Source organism: Gavialis gangeticus, unplaced genomic scaffold (assembly GCF_001723915.1).
Source record: "Gavialis gangeticus isolate Ggan-Ray unplaced genomic scaffold, GavGan_comp1, whole genome shotgun sequence".
Taxonomy (NCBI): domain Eukaryota; kingdom Metazoa; phylum Chordata; order Crocodylia; family Gavialidae; genus Gavialis; species Gavialis gangeticus.
In genome coordinates this window covers 50,036,837-50,048,882 of record NW_017729025.1, presented here as the reverse complement: position 1 = coordinate 50,048,882, position 12,046 = coordinate 50,036,837, and the positions used below count along the sequence as shown (strand labels likewise).

Genomic DNA, 12,046 nt, shown 5'->3' with positions numbered 1-12,046 from the left:
GCAGCCCTTCCCCCGCCCCACAGCCAGTGCCTCATGCAGCCCACCTGGGGCTGCCTGTGCCTTCTCAGAACAGCCCCACACAGGCTGCGAGCAGCAAGGAGTGTGGGCCACGGGGCAGGCAAGGGGCTGCCTTTCCCCTGCACTCAGCACCAGCTTCTTCCTTGCCGGTGAGCAGGGGGTCGGGGCTGCATGCTGCCCCCTGCCTGTACCACAGGGCTGGGGAGACACTGGGAGTGAGCAAGTACAGCAGCAGGGCCCACACCCATGTCCCAGGGCCAGCATCCACGGAGCCCAGAGCAGGGCAGCAGGGGTACAGGGTCCCGGCTGGCAGGGGCTCTATGAAGCTGAGCCAGCTCCCCCGTCTCCCTGCTGGTGCAGCCCAGTCTGGCTCCACAGACCCCTGCCAGCCTGAGCTCTGCTTTGGGCCCCACCAGTACTGGCCCTGGGACATTTGTCCCAAGATGGTGGCAAGGGGGCTAGGGCACCTGTGAAGAGGTAGGGCTACCCATTGGGCCCTTGACAGCTTGCCACAACTTGGTAAGTGGCCCTACATGCGAAATAATTGCCTGCCCCTTATCTATGTGTATGAAGTCATGTGAAAACAGAAGCTGGATACAAAAAGTGGCCCCATGCTTAAAAGAAAAAGTGATCCTATGCTATCTCACATACAATTATTAAAAGCAGCAATGGGCACATCTATATGTGGCCATATAGCGCTGTTATTACTGTGCCATCATTTAGTACTTCATTTTGGAAGTACTAAATGATGGCACAATAACAGCCCATACTGTGGCGCGCTGGCCATGCACGGTTATTTTTAGCTGTTAGGTTGCTGTAACAGCACACTATAATGAGGGAGCACATTGCTACAATGTAGCTACAGCATCACAGTTTTTGCCCAGCAATGTAGCCTTACTCATGTGCCCTCTGTGCTACAACATGCCAGGGCTGGTAGGCTTAGAACGGGATACAGTGTAGCTATAACAGCTTGCTGCAGAATGGGTCAAAAAGTTTTTTTCTGCAGAGCTTACTGGTCTACACAGCACACGTGAAGAAAACACAGTGCGTCTCAGCACAGCACTACCTTGAATAGACATACTCAAGCAAGCTCTTTGATATCAAAGGAAATTGGCTGGCAGGAGAGCTTTGACCATGAGGCTTTCCTCAAAGGCCTGCAGACATGCTGAATTATTAGTCTTCTGACCATACTACAGGCCCCAGTTTTAAGTAGATATCTGGAAAAAGCTACAGCAATGAACAGCAGTGAGTTCAAATATATGATGCTTGCACAGATGGAATTAAGATTTGTCTGCTAGGAAACAAGATTTGTTTTTTAAAATTCCATATTAATGTTGTTTAAACAGCCACAAAGCACAAAGAGCATAGGGTAAGTGCTTTTAATCAAATCTTCCATATGCTGTATTCTTTAAATATTTTTCCCCATGATCACCAGAGCCAATTAGTGCATGCAATGAGTATAATGAGTCCAGTGTAATGAGATTTTTCAAATAGCGAGACTTTTATATATGGCCTTGCAGTCTCTCTCACTCTTTACATAAAGAAAATGACAAAGCTACAGAGTTCCAACACAATTGACATTTTGAGGTTGGAGCAAAGTGAACAAACCATATCAGTGGGGGCTACAGACTATTTTCTTCAAAAACACTGGCAATATACTGAACTCACAAGTAACGGCAGACGCACTGAAAGGGACTGCATATCAGCAGCCAAAATACAAGTTCTAAATTTCAGAACTTAGGAAAAATGCCCTATTAGTATTCAGTACCTGGTCCAAATTATCTGTCTCGTCAACAAACCGGACAGTAGCAGATCTAGACCTCCGACGTCTAGTACCGCGTGAGTCTCCATAATCCCTGAGAGGAGAGGTAGGCTGGAAATGGCGACTCCCTTTACACGGTAGCAGATAAAAAACAAAGCAAAAGACATAACTGCATGAGTTTGGTTTGGGGTATATTTTTTGGAGAGGGTAAGGAAGAAAGAGCAGGAGAGGGATGGAGGGGAGTCAAAAAAAAAAAACATTCTCTCTCTCACACACACACACACACAAAACACACCAGAAAAATAATATGATAAAACTAGAGGAAGTTAATCAATACAACAATACAATTGTTTTTATGTCTCTGCCCTTCATTACTCAAGTTTACCCTCCTCCTCTCCCTATTACAATGGTTCTCAACCTTTTTAGAATCAGGGCACCCCTCCCTAACTTTTGAATTTGATGGCACTCTGGTAGAGAACCACTATTGCACACCCTCAGCTTACCTAAATTGCTCTCAAACAAGGTGTTGCCACAGCCAGGGGGAAAGGCTCCTGCTATAGCCCTTCCTGGTCTGACTCTACACAAAGCACTTGGGGGAGTTTCATTTCATTGCAGTGGCGGGGGCAGCACCCAAGATGCCTGCACCACTACACCCCTAAAAGGCCCTTGTGCCACCCTAGTGTGCCAGGGCAACCTGGTTGAGAGCCACTGCTTTTTGCTTTATGGAAGCTTTTTATTTTATTTATTTATTTATTTTAAATAAGCTTGCCTGTAATGTTTCCCAAAACATTGTTCAAAACCCAGGAAGAGCACAAGTCAGTTCTATGCCAATACCAGCTTTGTCTTTATAAAAAGTTATTATAATTTTAAAGACTACTTAATGACAACTGTTTCAAAGCTCTTGGACAAGAAAGGTAAGGCCTATGCAATAAGGAAAAGGAAGACTATAAACATCCCAATGGGATAAGTAGCACTTGCTTCCAGGAAGAAAGACCACAAACACTGAAAGTAAAATCAGTAAGTTATCGTTTGTGGGCACTTACACATATGCAGGGAGCCTGCTCTGATGTGCTAGAAATCCAGTTAACAGTCTGCTGGAGCACATAAATTGATGTGCTCTAGCAGCCTTACGCATCCAGTGCATCTTCGGTGCAGCACACCTCCACACTGAGAAAATGGCAGAGGTGTGCTCTGAACTAAAATATGTTCAGTGTACTTTGAACATGTTTTAGCAGTGCCATTTTCACAGCATGGAGGTACGCTGTGCCACTGGTACATGTGACACATGGGCACTTTTAATTAAAGCGCCTGGCACCACATCAGAAACAACCTCTAGAGAGCTGCTTGTAAGGCCCCTCCCAGGTTTCTCCTTACTGGTAAGCATTGTGAACACTAAACCAGAAGGTCCATTTTGTCACTGCCTCCAAATAAAACAGTTTTTCCCCAGAAAAAATCTGATGTTTGATTCAGCACTCTTATCAAGCCATTAGGAGTTATTTCTTTTGACATCTATCTTCTGAAAGACACTAGATTTCACCAGCTAAACAACTGTTTGTTCAATGCAGGCCAGCCAGATTTCAAAATTGAATCTTGTTGAAACAATAGTGGTTATATCTTTTGATGCCCATCCCTTTTTGTTTAGGCACGCACATAAATATGACGTCTTTGCTCTTTTGCCTTAAAGCAACAATAAAAAAAATGAATTCTGGGATATAATCAATGTACAGCAACATTTACCAGCAATTGCTTCACCATCCAGGTCACTTGTACATAAGCTTGAAAGAGAGGTACTTCTCATTCCAGAATTCCTGGACAGTCGTTGACTCCTTAACTGACTTATAGATTCTTCCAAAGTCTCCTTTAACTGCAAATAAAATAAAACCAGTAAAATATGTGTATAGAAGCGTGAAAGGGCATGGATATAAAATGTAATACATTCTTTGAAAAAACAAAGGCAAAAGTATGGAAAATTTAAAGCAAGTACTGCTGAGGTCTAGAATACTATTTTTGGTGGTTTGTCGTGTACAGTAAGTTCTCTGTGGCATGATAAAACATTGTACTAAGGGTGACAGCTTCACAGGATGTCAATTTCTTAAAGTAAATAAATAAATAAAACACAAAGGGTAAAAACAGACATCAAATGAAGTGGATCAGCTGTGCTGGGATACGCCTGGCACAGCTGATCCACTTCACTGGGAGAAACAAAGGTCACCCACTGGCCCATCTCTTAATGCTGTGGGACAATGGATGACATTCTCCAGCAGCCCAAGGGCGCTGGTCCTGCACAGCCTGGGAATTCCAGTGCAGAATCAGGCCCCTCAAGCCCTAGGACTGCCCAGCTTTCCCGTCTTGTAGGCATGCTCCAGGGAATCTCGCAGCATGTCTTTAAGCAGAGAAAGCCGAGGTTTCAGCATAGATATTTGCCTGGTCCCTAGAAATATGACCTTGCATTCAACTGTATTAAAATTCACGTTGTTCACGTGATCTTAGCATTACCCAAACCAGATCATTCTTTCGAATATTAATCTTCATCTTTTCTAGAAAAACATGCAAATGCAAATTAGTAAACCAGTAGTGTTTTCTTCCAGATTCTTGAAAAAAAGATCTTGAATACCATCAGCAAAAGAACAAATCCCTGTAAGGCCAAACCTGAAAAAACTCCCATTAGATGATTATTCTTATTTATACTTACTGAGAGCATTATCATTTAAAACCATTATTGGGCCAATTCATACATACCACACTAATTAATTTTTATCATCATATTGTTGTGTGTTACTAAAGGAAGTACCTTACAGAAGCTTAAGTATATTTTAGCTACGTTTGCCCAAGTTAATGATGTCATAGAAACAATATCAAGTTCATCCAGAAACTAAAACAACACTGACTTACCCCTATTGTACAGTTTTCTTTCTGCAACATGTTTTGTGCTGCAGTGTTTGACTTTGCCACAAAGGAAGAGAAACAGTAGAAAGGTATCATGAATGTAGCTGGACTATCCTGTTTCTCCACACATGTAAAAAGTAGACCATCTAACAGCCCAGAAACCCACAGTAATATGACAGTTACTGTACATGCTCTGTAGCCATGTCTGTAGCTACATAAGGTTTCCTTGGGGCAACCTACCTGCCAGGTCATCCTCCAAGTAATTAACCTGTAAGAGCCCAGGGAGAAAAATAGGAATTAAAAACAACCCTGTGGACTCATCTGCCTATGGGGACAGGAATGAGACATGTTTGTCATGGAGGCTGGTACTTAGCACCTGCTATGATTTTGGATACAGGAAAATGGTACATCAATTTTACATAATAGAAAAGCCCTCCATTAAGATAATGTTCAAACTACTGTGTTCTGTTGCATGGATCTAGTAGGAAGTCTGGGAAGGGAACAATTGTTATTTCTACAAGCTATGCAACCTGCCAAACTTATATTTAGCTATCAGCAAAATGATATAAACTGGGATTCTGTCTCTAAATTCAAGAGAACTACGGGAGAAATGAGTGAAATTAAGGTATATAATGTTTCTACAGGGTTTAGCTGAGCTTAAGGAGAAAAGCTAGTGTCCTATAGCGTAGAATGCAAGTCTCAGAGATCCAAAAAAATGTGGAGCTTAATATGCTATCCCAAAATGGACAGAATAATATGCTATCCCAATGCCGTCCAACTGGTAATCCTTGAGAGGTTAAGTTGCGGCCCCCACACTCATCTAGCAGCTGCTTCCCCACACTGCAGCCAGTCTCCAGGCTCCCCCTTCTCTCCTCCAGCTGCCACTTCTGCCCTCACCCCAGGGACTAGGATGTTGCGGCATGGTGGACGGAGCTGAGGGTGAGTCCAGGCCACACAGAGAGGGTTGGAGAATGAGCGTGAGGTCATGCCCACATACGGTACCAGTGTGTGGGGAGGCACCCAATGCAGTGGTGGCAGAGTGCCCACAAGGGCACACAATCCAGCAGGAAGGGTTAATTGTGAGGTGCAGCAGTGGAGGAGCACCCAGCACAGTGCGGGGAAGAAAGGATATGCCCACATAGGCAGAAGGGTGTGGAGGAGTGTCTATGGAACCTGGTGGCCTATGGATTACCTGATGTAGCCCATGTGGTATGATGCCCCTGTTGGTGTGGTCCCTGGGGGCTTACAAGTTGGAGACCCTTGAACTGTACTAATACACGTACAATGTGAAAAGTTTTGGGAGAAGACTGTTATTCATCTCGACTCAGGGCGTATCTGGCAAGCTCTAAAAGGTCTTCACTGGGCCCACCATTGTCATTCTATTGGGGAACTGTTCAGAAGATGTCACTGGTGACAGCTGCTACACACAAAAATCATGTGTCTAGAGATATAGCTATGGTGAGTCTTAAGAAAGTAACAAAAATATATATGAGAAAAAATAAGCAGATCACATGTGTTCACTGAGATTGTGAGTTCCTTTCAACAAAAGTCCAAATCAATACCTTGAGGAGTTTCCTGTACTTTACAGTTCTATGTAGAAAAAACCTCTGGTCTCCCCATCTCCTCTACTGGAAACTAAAAGTAATTTTACAGGCTTTTTTAAATGCTGTGAAGTCATGTGAATTCTATTTTTAAGTAAAAACATGTACAAAATTAAAACAAGAGAGTGAAATATTATGATTTGCAGTTCTTTCTTATCCTGCCATCTGCTACTGTAATGAAAAGGCAGCAAATGGTAGCTATTGCTATGTTGTTTACTAGATGATCAGTAGCTTGTGCTGTTGTGACTAAAAACCATACGCAAGTAGCATGCAGGCATAAATTTGCTATATTACTCCCTACATTGGAAAATGTTTCAGGATTTTCACTCCATGAGCAATCAGACTTTTCTATACAAAAGAAACATAAAAACAAGGCATTTGAGCTTAAACGCAGCCCTCAGCTCCTAATTACCAGGGATCCAGGTTTTCAGTTTAACTCAGAAAAATGCAGATTTTCTGCTTTAAAGACAAACACAGGAAACGGTGGGTTTCTCCATGCAAGCTGGCCGAGTTTCAGCCTGCAAGGGGCTGGGGGAGTGGGACATGGGGTGCAACGTGCATATTTGCACACATGCACATAGCAGCCAGGCAGCATGGTAGACAGAAGCTCCCTCCATGCAAGTCTATGGGGGTGCAAGGGGGGGAGGGGAGGGGAACAGGGAAACAGGCAAAATGTGAGGGGTGGGCCAGGCCCCCCAGATTTCTGCACCCACAGCAGGGTGCAGGGCTGCAGCCTGGCTGGACCAGCTCTGGGCAAGAGCCGCCTCTGGGGCACAGCAGGCAGGACCTGGCATGGGAGGGGGCTTCGCATTGCCATGGCCGCCAAGGTGAAGTGTGGTGGCAGAAGTGGCACAGAGTTGTGTCCATCACTGCTGTAGGGCAGGCAGGGGGTGCCTCACCTTGGCAGCATGCCACTCCTTCCCACACCCTATCCCACCTGCTAGGCCACAGAGATGCCTCCTCGCAGTACTGGTGCAGCCAGGCTGCAGCCCTGTGCCTCACTGTTGGTGCAGAAATCTGAGAGGGCATGCATCACCTACACCTCCCTCATCTCCCCAATGCATTGCCTATACCCACTCCCTGCCTTTTCCATATACCCATCCCTTTCCTTGCACACTGGGGGGTGGCAGGCAAGGAGAAGCAGGTTGGGAGTGAGGGGCACCAGCAAGTCGGGGGGCATGGGGACTGCAGGTCAGGAGTGAGGGACACTGGTGGGGATAGGAGGCTGTTGGTCAGGAGTGAAAAACACTGGTGGGGACAGGAGGTGGAGGACAATGAGTTGGGAGTGATGGGCACCAGTGGGGATAGGGAACTGAGAGTCAGGAGTGAGGGTCACTGCCAAGGCCAGGCGGCTGTGGGTTGGGATTGAGGGGCACCAGATGGGCTGGGGAGAGGAGGAGGGACACTGGCAGGGATGAGACTGTGGGTCAGGAGTGAGGGACACCAGTATGGGCAGGGCACCAGCATATTAGGGCTGCTCAGCACCACAAAGCATTGGAGAGGGTAGCTGCAGCTAGACCTGCATCCTGATGAGCAGAGGGCAGGGGGGAACTCTGATTTTCTAAGATAAAAAACCAAAATTAAATGCCAAAAGATATAGGTATTTAGAATTTATTTTATTATGATTGAGGTACTGGTAGGCTTCCAAACTGCTTTAAAATTGTAAATATATCACTAAAGCATTGTGTTCAACTGATACATACACATATTGTGTGTATGTATGTATTTTAAATATTATATAGAGTGGGCTTTTGTTTTACTCACAGAAAAACACAGATTTGGGGGGTTTTAAATAATAGAATTTTTGGATTTTTAAATCAGAGAATTTTGGATTTTTAAACAGAGAAAAACCAGGTTCCCTGCTAATAACATTAAAAAGTCACCTAAAGAATTAGTATTTGTAGAGTACCACCACCACTCCCACAAGAACAGATTGCATCAAATACAATAAACACAAAGATTATCTGAACTCTATGGAAAATTCCTTAAGATCATGTTATCAAAACAGCTATACCCTTTAGAAGATATGATGAAAACCCTTGAAGAGAAATATCAGACCCAGTTCTCCAGCAGCCTACGCCTCTATGTTACACTCCCAAAGCATAGCAAAGCCCTTTACCCCAAGAGTCCTTTAGCCTCTGTACAAACCGGCTCTCTGTCATTAGAAGTGGTAAATAGCTTTATTGTACTAACACCTCTCACAATGTCCTGGAACAGAGGAGTCATCAGAAAGTTAGAGACTTAAAGAGATAGTAGTTTGACTTCCAATGGCCACCTCAATGTGTGGACAACACCCAAATGCAAGTCAAAACAATCTTGATGCAGCTCCAGCATAGGGTTGGTGCCAAAATGGACCCCATATATAACAGGAATTCAAGGTGCAATAAAGCCTTTGCCCCTGCCACTCCTTCACTGAATTATAACTAGAGCAACTGTGTTCAGCACTGGGAAAATTCTGCTTTCAGCTCTAGTTGTGCAAAGCTGAAGTAATTCCATTAACTTCTAAGAATTTACTTGAGATTTACATTTGCATAAGCAAGAAAGATTCAGGCAAATGACACATGAACAAAGACTTTTTGTAAGTAATTAGAATTCAAAACATTGGTTTTCTATTTAAATGTGTTTACAGAGCTGAAAAAGCAATCAACATATTCAAGAAAGTGTAAGATAGAAACAGTAGATCTTAAATATTTAACTGATTAAATTATTGTTTCACAGTTTTGGGCAGTCTCTATGATGAACTAGAAAACTGAAAATTTACTCCTGGCTTTCAGCGCAAGATCATTTTAATTTAGTAATACTTAGACAGCAGCAAGTCTTTTGTAAACTAGTGCCCAGATCCTATCCTACTGGTAAGATGTCTAAATCTTTGCTGCCAATAGCCCAAAACATGTGCACCTCACCTCAGAAATATGATTTTATTCTAGCTAGAAAGAAACCCACGTCTCCCATTCTGTCAGTAGGTACTCTTGTGCTCAGGCAGACAACAACTATGTCTTGTGGAGATGCATATCTTGCCCATTCTGGTAATGGAAAGCCTTACTGAAGAGGGTGAGCCCATTCCATTCAGTGAAGCACACGTCACATTGTCTCAAGAGGCAGTCTTAAGTGTGCCTCCATCACATAACGACCCAGATTCACTTCAAGGGGAGATGCCTACCAGACAGACAACTCTTTGACTTCAGTGTTTAAAATAGAGAATCAAAGAACCATAGAAAATTAGGGTTGGAAGCGACCGCAGGAGGTTATCTAGCCCAATCCCCTGCTCAAAGAAGGACCATCTTCAACTAGTTCATCCCAACCAAGGCTTCATCTAGCTAGGTCTTAAAAACATCCAAGGATGGAGATTCTACAACCTCTCTGAATAGCTTGCTCCAGTGCTTTATTACCCCCCTAGTGGGAAAGTTTTTCCCTGTATCTAACCTAAAATTCCTTTGATACAACTTGAGACCGCTACTTCTTGTTCCATTGTCTGCCACCACTGAGAACAGTCCAGCTCCATCCTCTTTGGAACCATCCTTCAGGTAGTTGAAGGCTGCTATTAAATTTCCTCATGAGTCTTCTCTTCTGCAGACAAAATAAGCCCAGTTCCCTCAGCCTCTCCCCAGAAGCGATGTGCCCCAGACCCCTAACAATTTTCATTGCCCTCCACTAGACTCTCACCAATTTATCCACAGCCATTGTAGCAGGGGGTCCAAAACTGGACACAGTACTCCAGATGTGCAGACTCACCAGTGCTGAAGAGTGGGGAATAATCACTTCCCTCGATCTGCTGGAAACACTCCTACTAATGGAACCCACTATGCTCTTAGCCTTCTTGGCATACTTTTAGCTCATATTCAGCTTACTGTCCACTCTAACCTTGGGGTCTTTTTCTGTAAAGCTGCTGCTTAGCCAGTTGGTCCCAAGCCTGTAGCAGTGCATGGGAGTGTTCCATGTTAAGTGCAGGACTTTGAACTTGTCCTTATTGAACCTCACAAGACTTCTTTTCATCCAATCCTTCAATTTACTAAGGTCACTCTGAATCCTAGCCTTACCTTCCAAAGTATCTACTACTCCCTCAAGCTTGGGGTCATCTTCAGACTTGCTGAGGGTGCACACCATCCCAACGTCCAGATTGCTGATGAAGTAAGTGTACCAAACCAGTCCCAAGACCAACCCCTGGGACACTCCACTTGATACCAGCTAGCAACTAGATAGAGCCATTGATTACCAACTTTTAAGCCCAACAATGCAGCCAGTTTTCCATCCACCTTACAGTCCATTCATTCAACCCATATTCCCTTAGCTTGCTTGCAAGAATGTTGTGGGAGGCTGTGTCAAAGCCTTACTAAAATCAAAGTATATCATGCCCACTGTTCTCCCCACATCCACAAAGCGAGTCATCTCATCACAGAGGCAATCAGTTTGGTCACTTATGACCCATCCTCAGTGAATCCATGCTGACTGTTTCTAATCACCTTCTCCTCCAAGAGGGGCAAGTGAGAGTGAAACTCACTTCTTGTCAATCACCTAATGAGTTGGATACTCTCCTCAGAATGAAGGAGTTCAAAATTCTGGTCCTTGCCCCCAGTGCTGCAACTAGGCTAGTGTCTGGTTTCTTCTTGCATGTTATCCTCCTGGCTCCAATGACTGTTGAATTTTTTTCACTTTATAATCCACCTTCAACAAGAAGGATGCCCTTAATCCTGCCTAACCCATAAGCCTGGTACTTACAGCACTCGCCAGGCAAGTGGGAGACAGGCTCACATCCCCTTTGGAGAGAGAGAAGCTATGATTCTAAGCAACTTGCTTAAAAAATTCAGAAAGACAATAAACACTTCTCCAACATACATGTTAAGGAGAAAAAGCAAGTATTCAATAACTATTTAAGTTGAGAGGCTTTTTCTATATAGGAAGCAAAAGCTATTAGGGCTATGTGACACTTCGGTAGCTGATTTGATTCAAAGGAGATTCAGCCCAACTTGGAGGCCAAATCTCCAAATCCTAATCAAATTGAAACGGGTGTCCAACCTTTTCGAATGTGGGACCGGATCATGAACTTTCTATTGCCCAGTGGGCCAACGAGCCATATTCAAAGACCTCACCAGAAGTGGTATCACATCAGGAAGTGGTGTCACGTGACCTTTGACACCAATGCAGTTAGAGGAAGTGACAATGAAATGGGTCTGGAAATGTGCCTAGGGAAGTTGTGGTTTTCAGAAAGTATGTATGTTTGGTATGGCTTAGGAACAGGACATCATTTTTCTGTGCAGGGGGTGGGACTAGATTAGGGCTGCCCAGCTGACTACCTGCAGGCCACATGTGGTCCACAAAGGGCCAGGATGTCACCCACAGTCTACGTGGGGTCTGCAAGCAGTTAAGTATATAGGGCATGGGCATGGGCCTGGACAGCCACCTCTCCCACTGCTGTGCAAGGGGGAAAGGCCTGGCGTGGGGGAGGGGTGGTCCATGTCCTGCAAATGTAGCCTGCATGGCTGAGGATGAGGGTCTGCATGCTGCTGGAACAGCCCATGCAGTGAGGGGGTCATAGGGGCCCACCCCCATAGCGTGCAGCCTGTACAACACATGCTGGTGTTATCTGGGGCCCACAGCCTCACCAGATCTGAACAGCTCCGCCACAGCGGCTGCGCACTCCCGCAGGCCGTATATTGGACATGCCTGCATTAAAAACTCCAAATCGAATCAAGCCTCTGAATAAACTGGGGAAAAGATTAGGAGATTCAGAAGGCAGATGTACAGGAAACAGAAACGGGGGGGGGGGGGGGGGGGGGGGGGG

The 12,046-nt window shown here is 44.8% G+C and overlaps 1 protein-coding gene across 1 annotated transcript in view; it reads right to left on the bottom strand.

Annotated features, from left to right (window-relative positions):
* Positions 1–12,046, bottom strand: part of CEP128 (centrosomal protein 128) — a 249,572-nt gene that overhangs the window by 216,307 nt on the left and 21,219 nt on the right. The window contains exons 4-5 of the mRNA XM_019518700.1: positions 3,518–3,644; positions 1,787–1,908 (exon numbers count right to left, since the gene is read on the bottom strand). Coding sequence (XP_019374245.1) covers positions 1,787–1,908; positions 3,518–3,644 — 249 coding nt within the window. The remainder of the gene's footprint in view (positions 1–1,786; positions 1,909–3,517; positions 3,645–12,046) is intronic.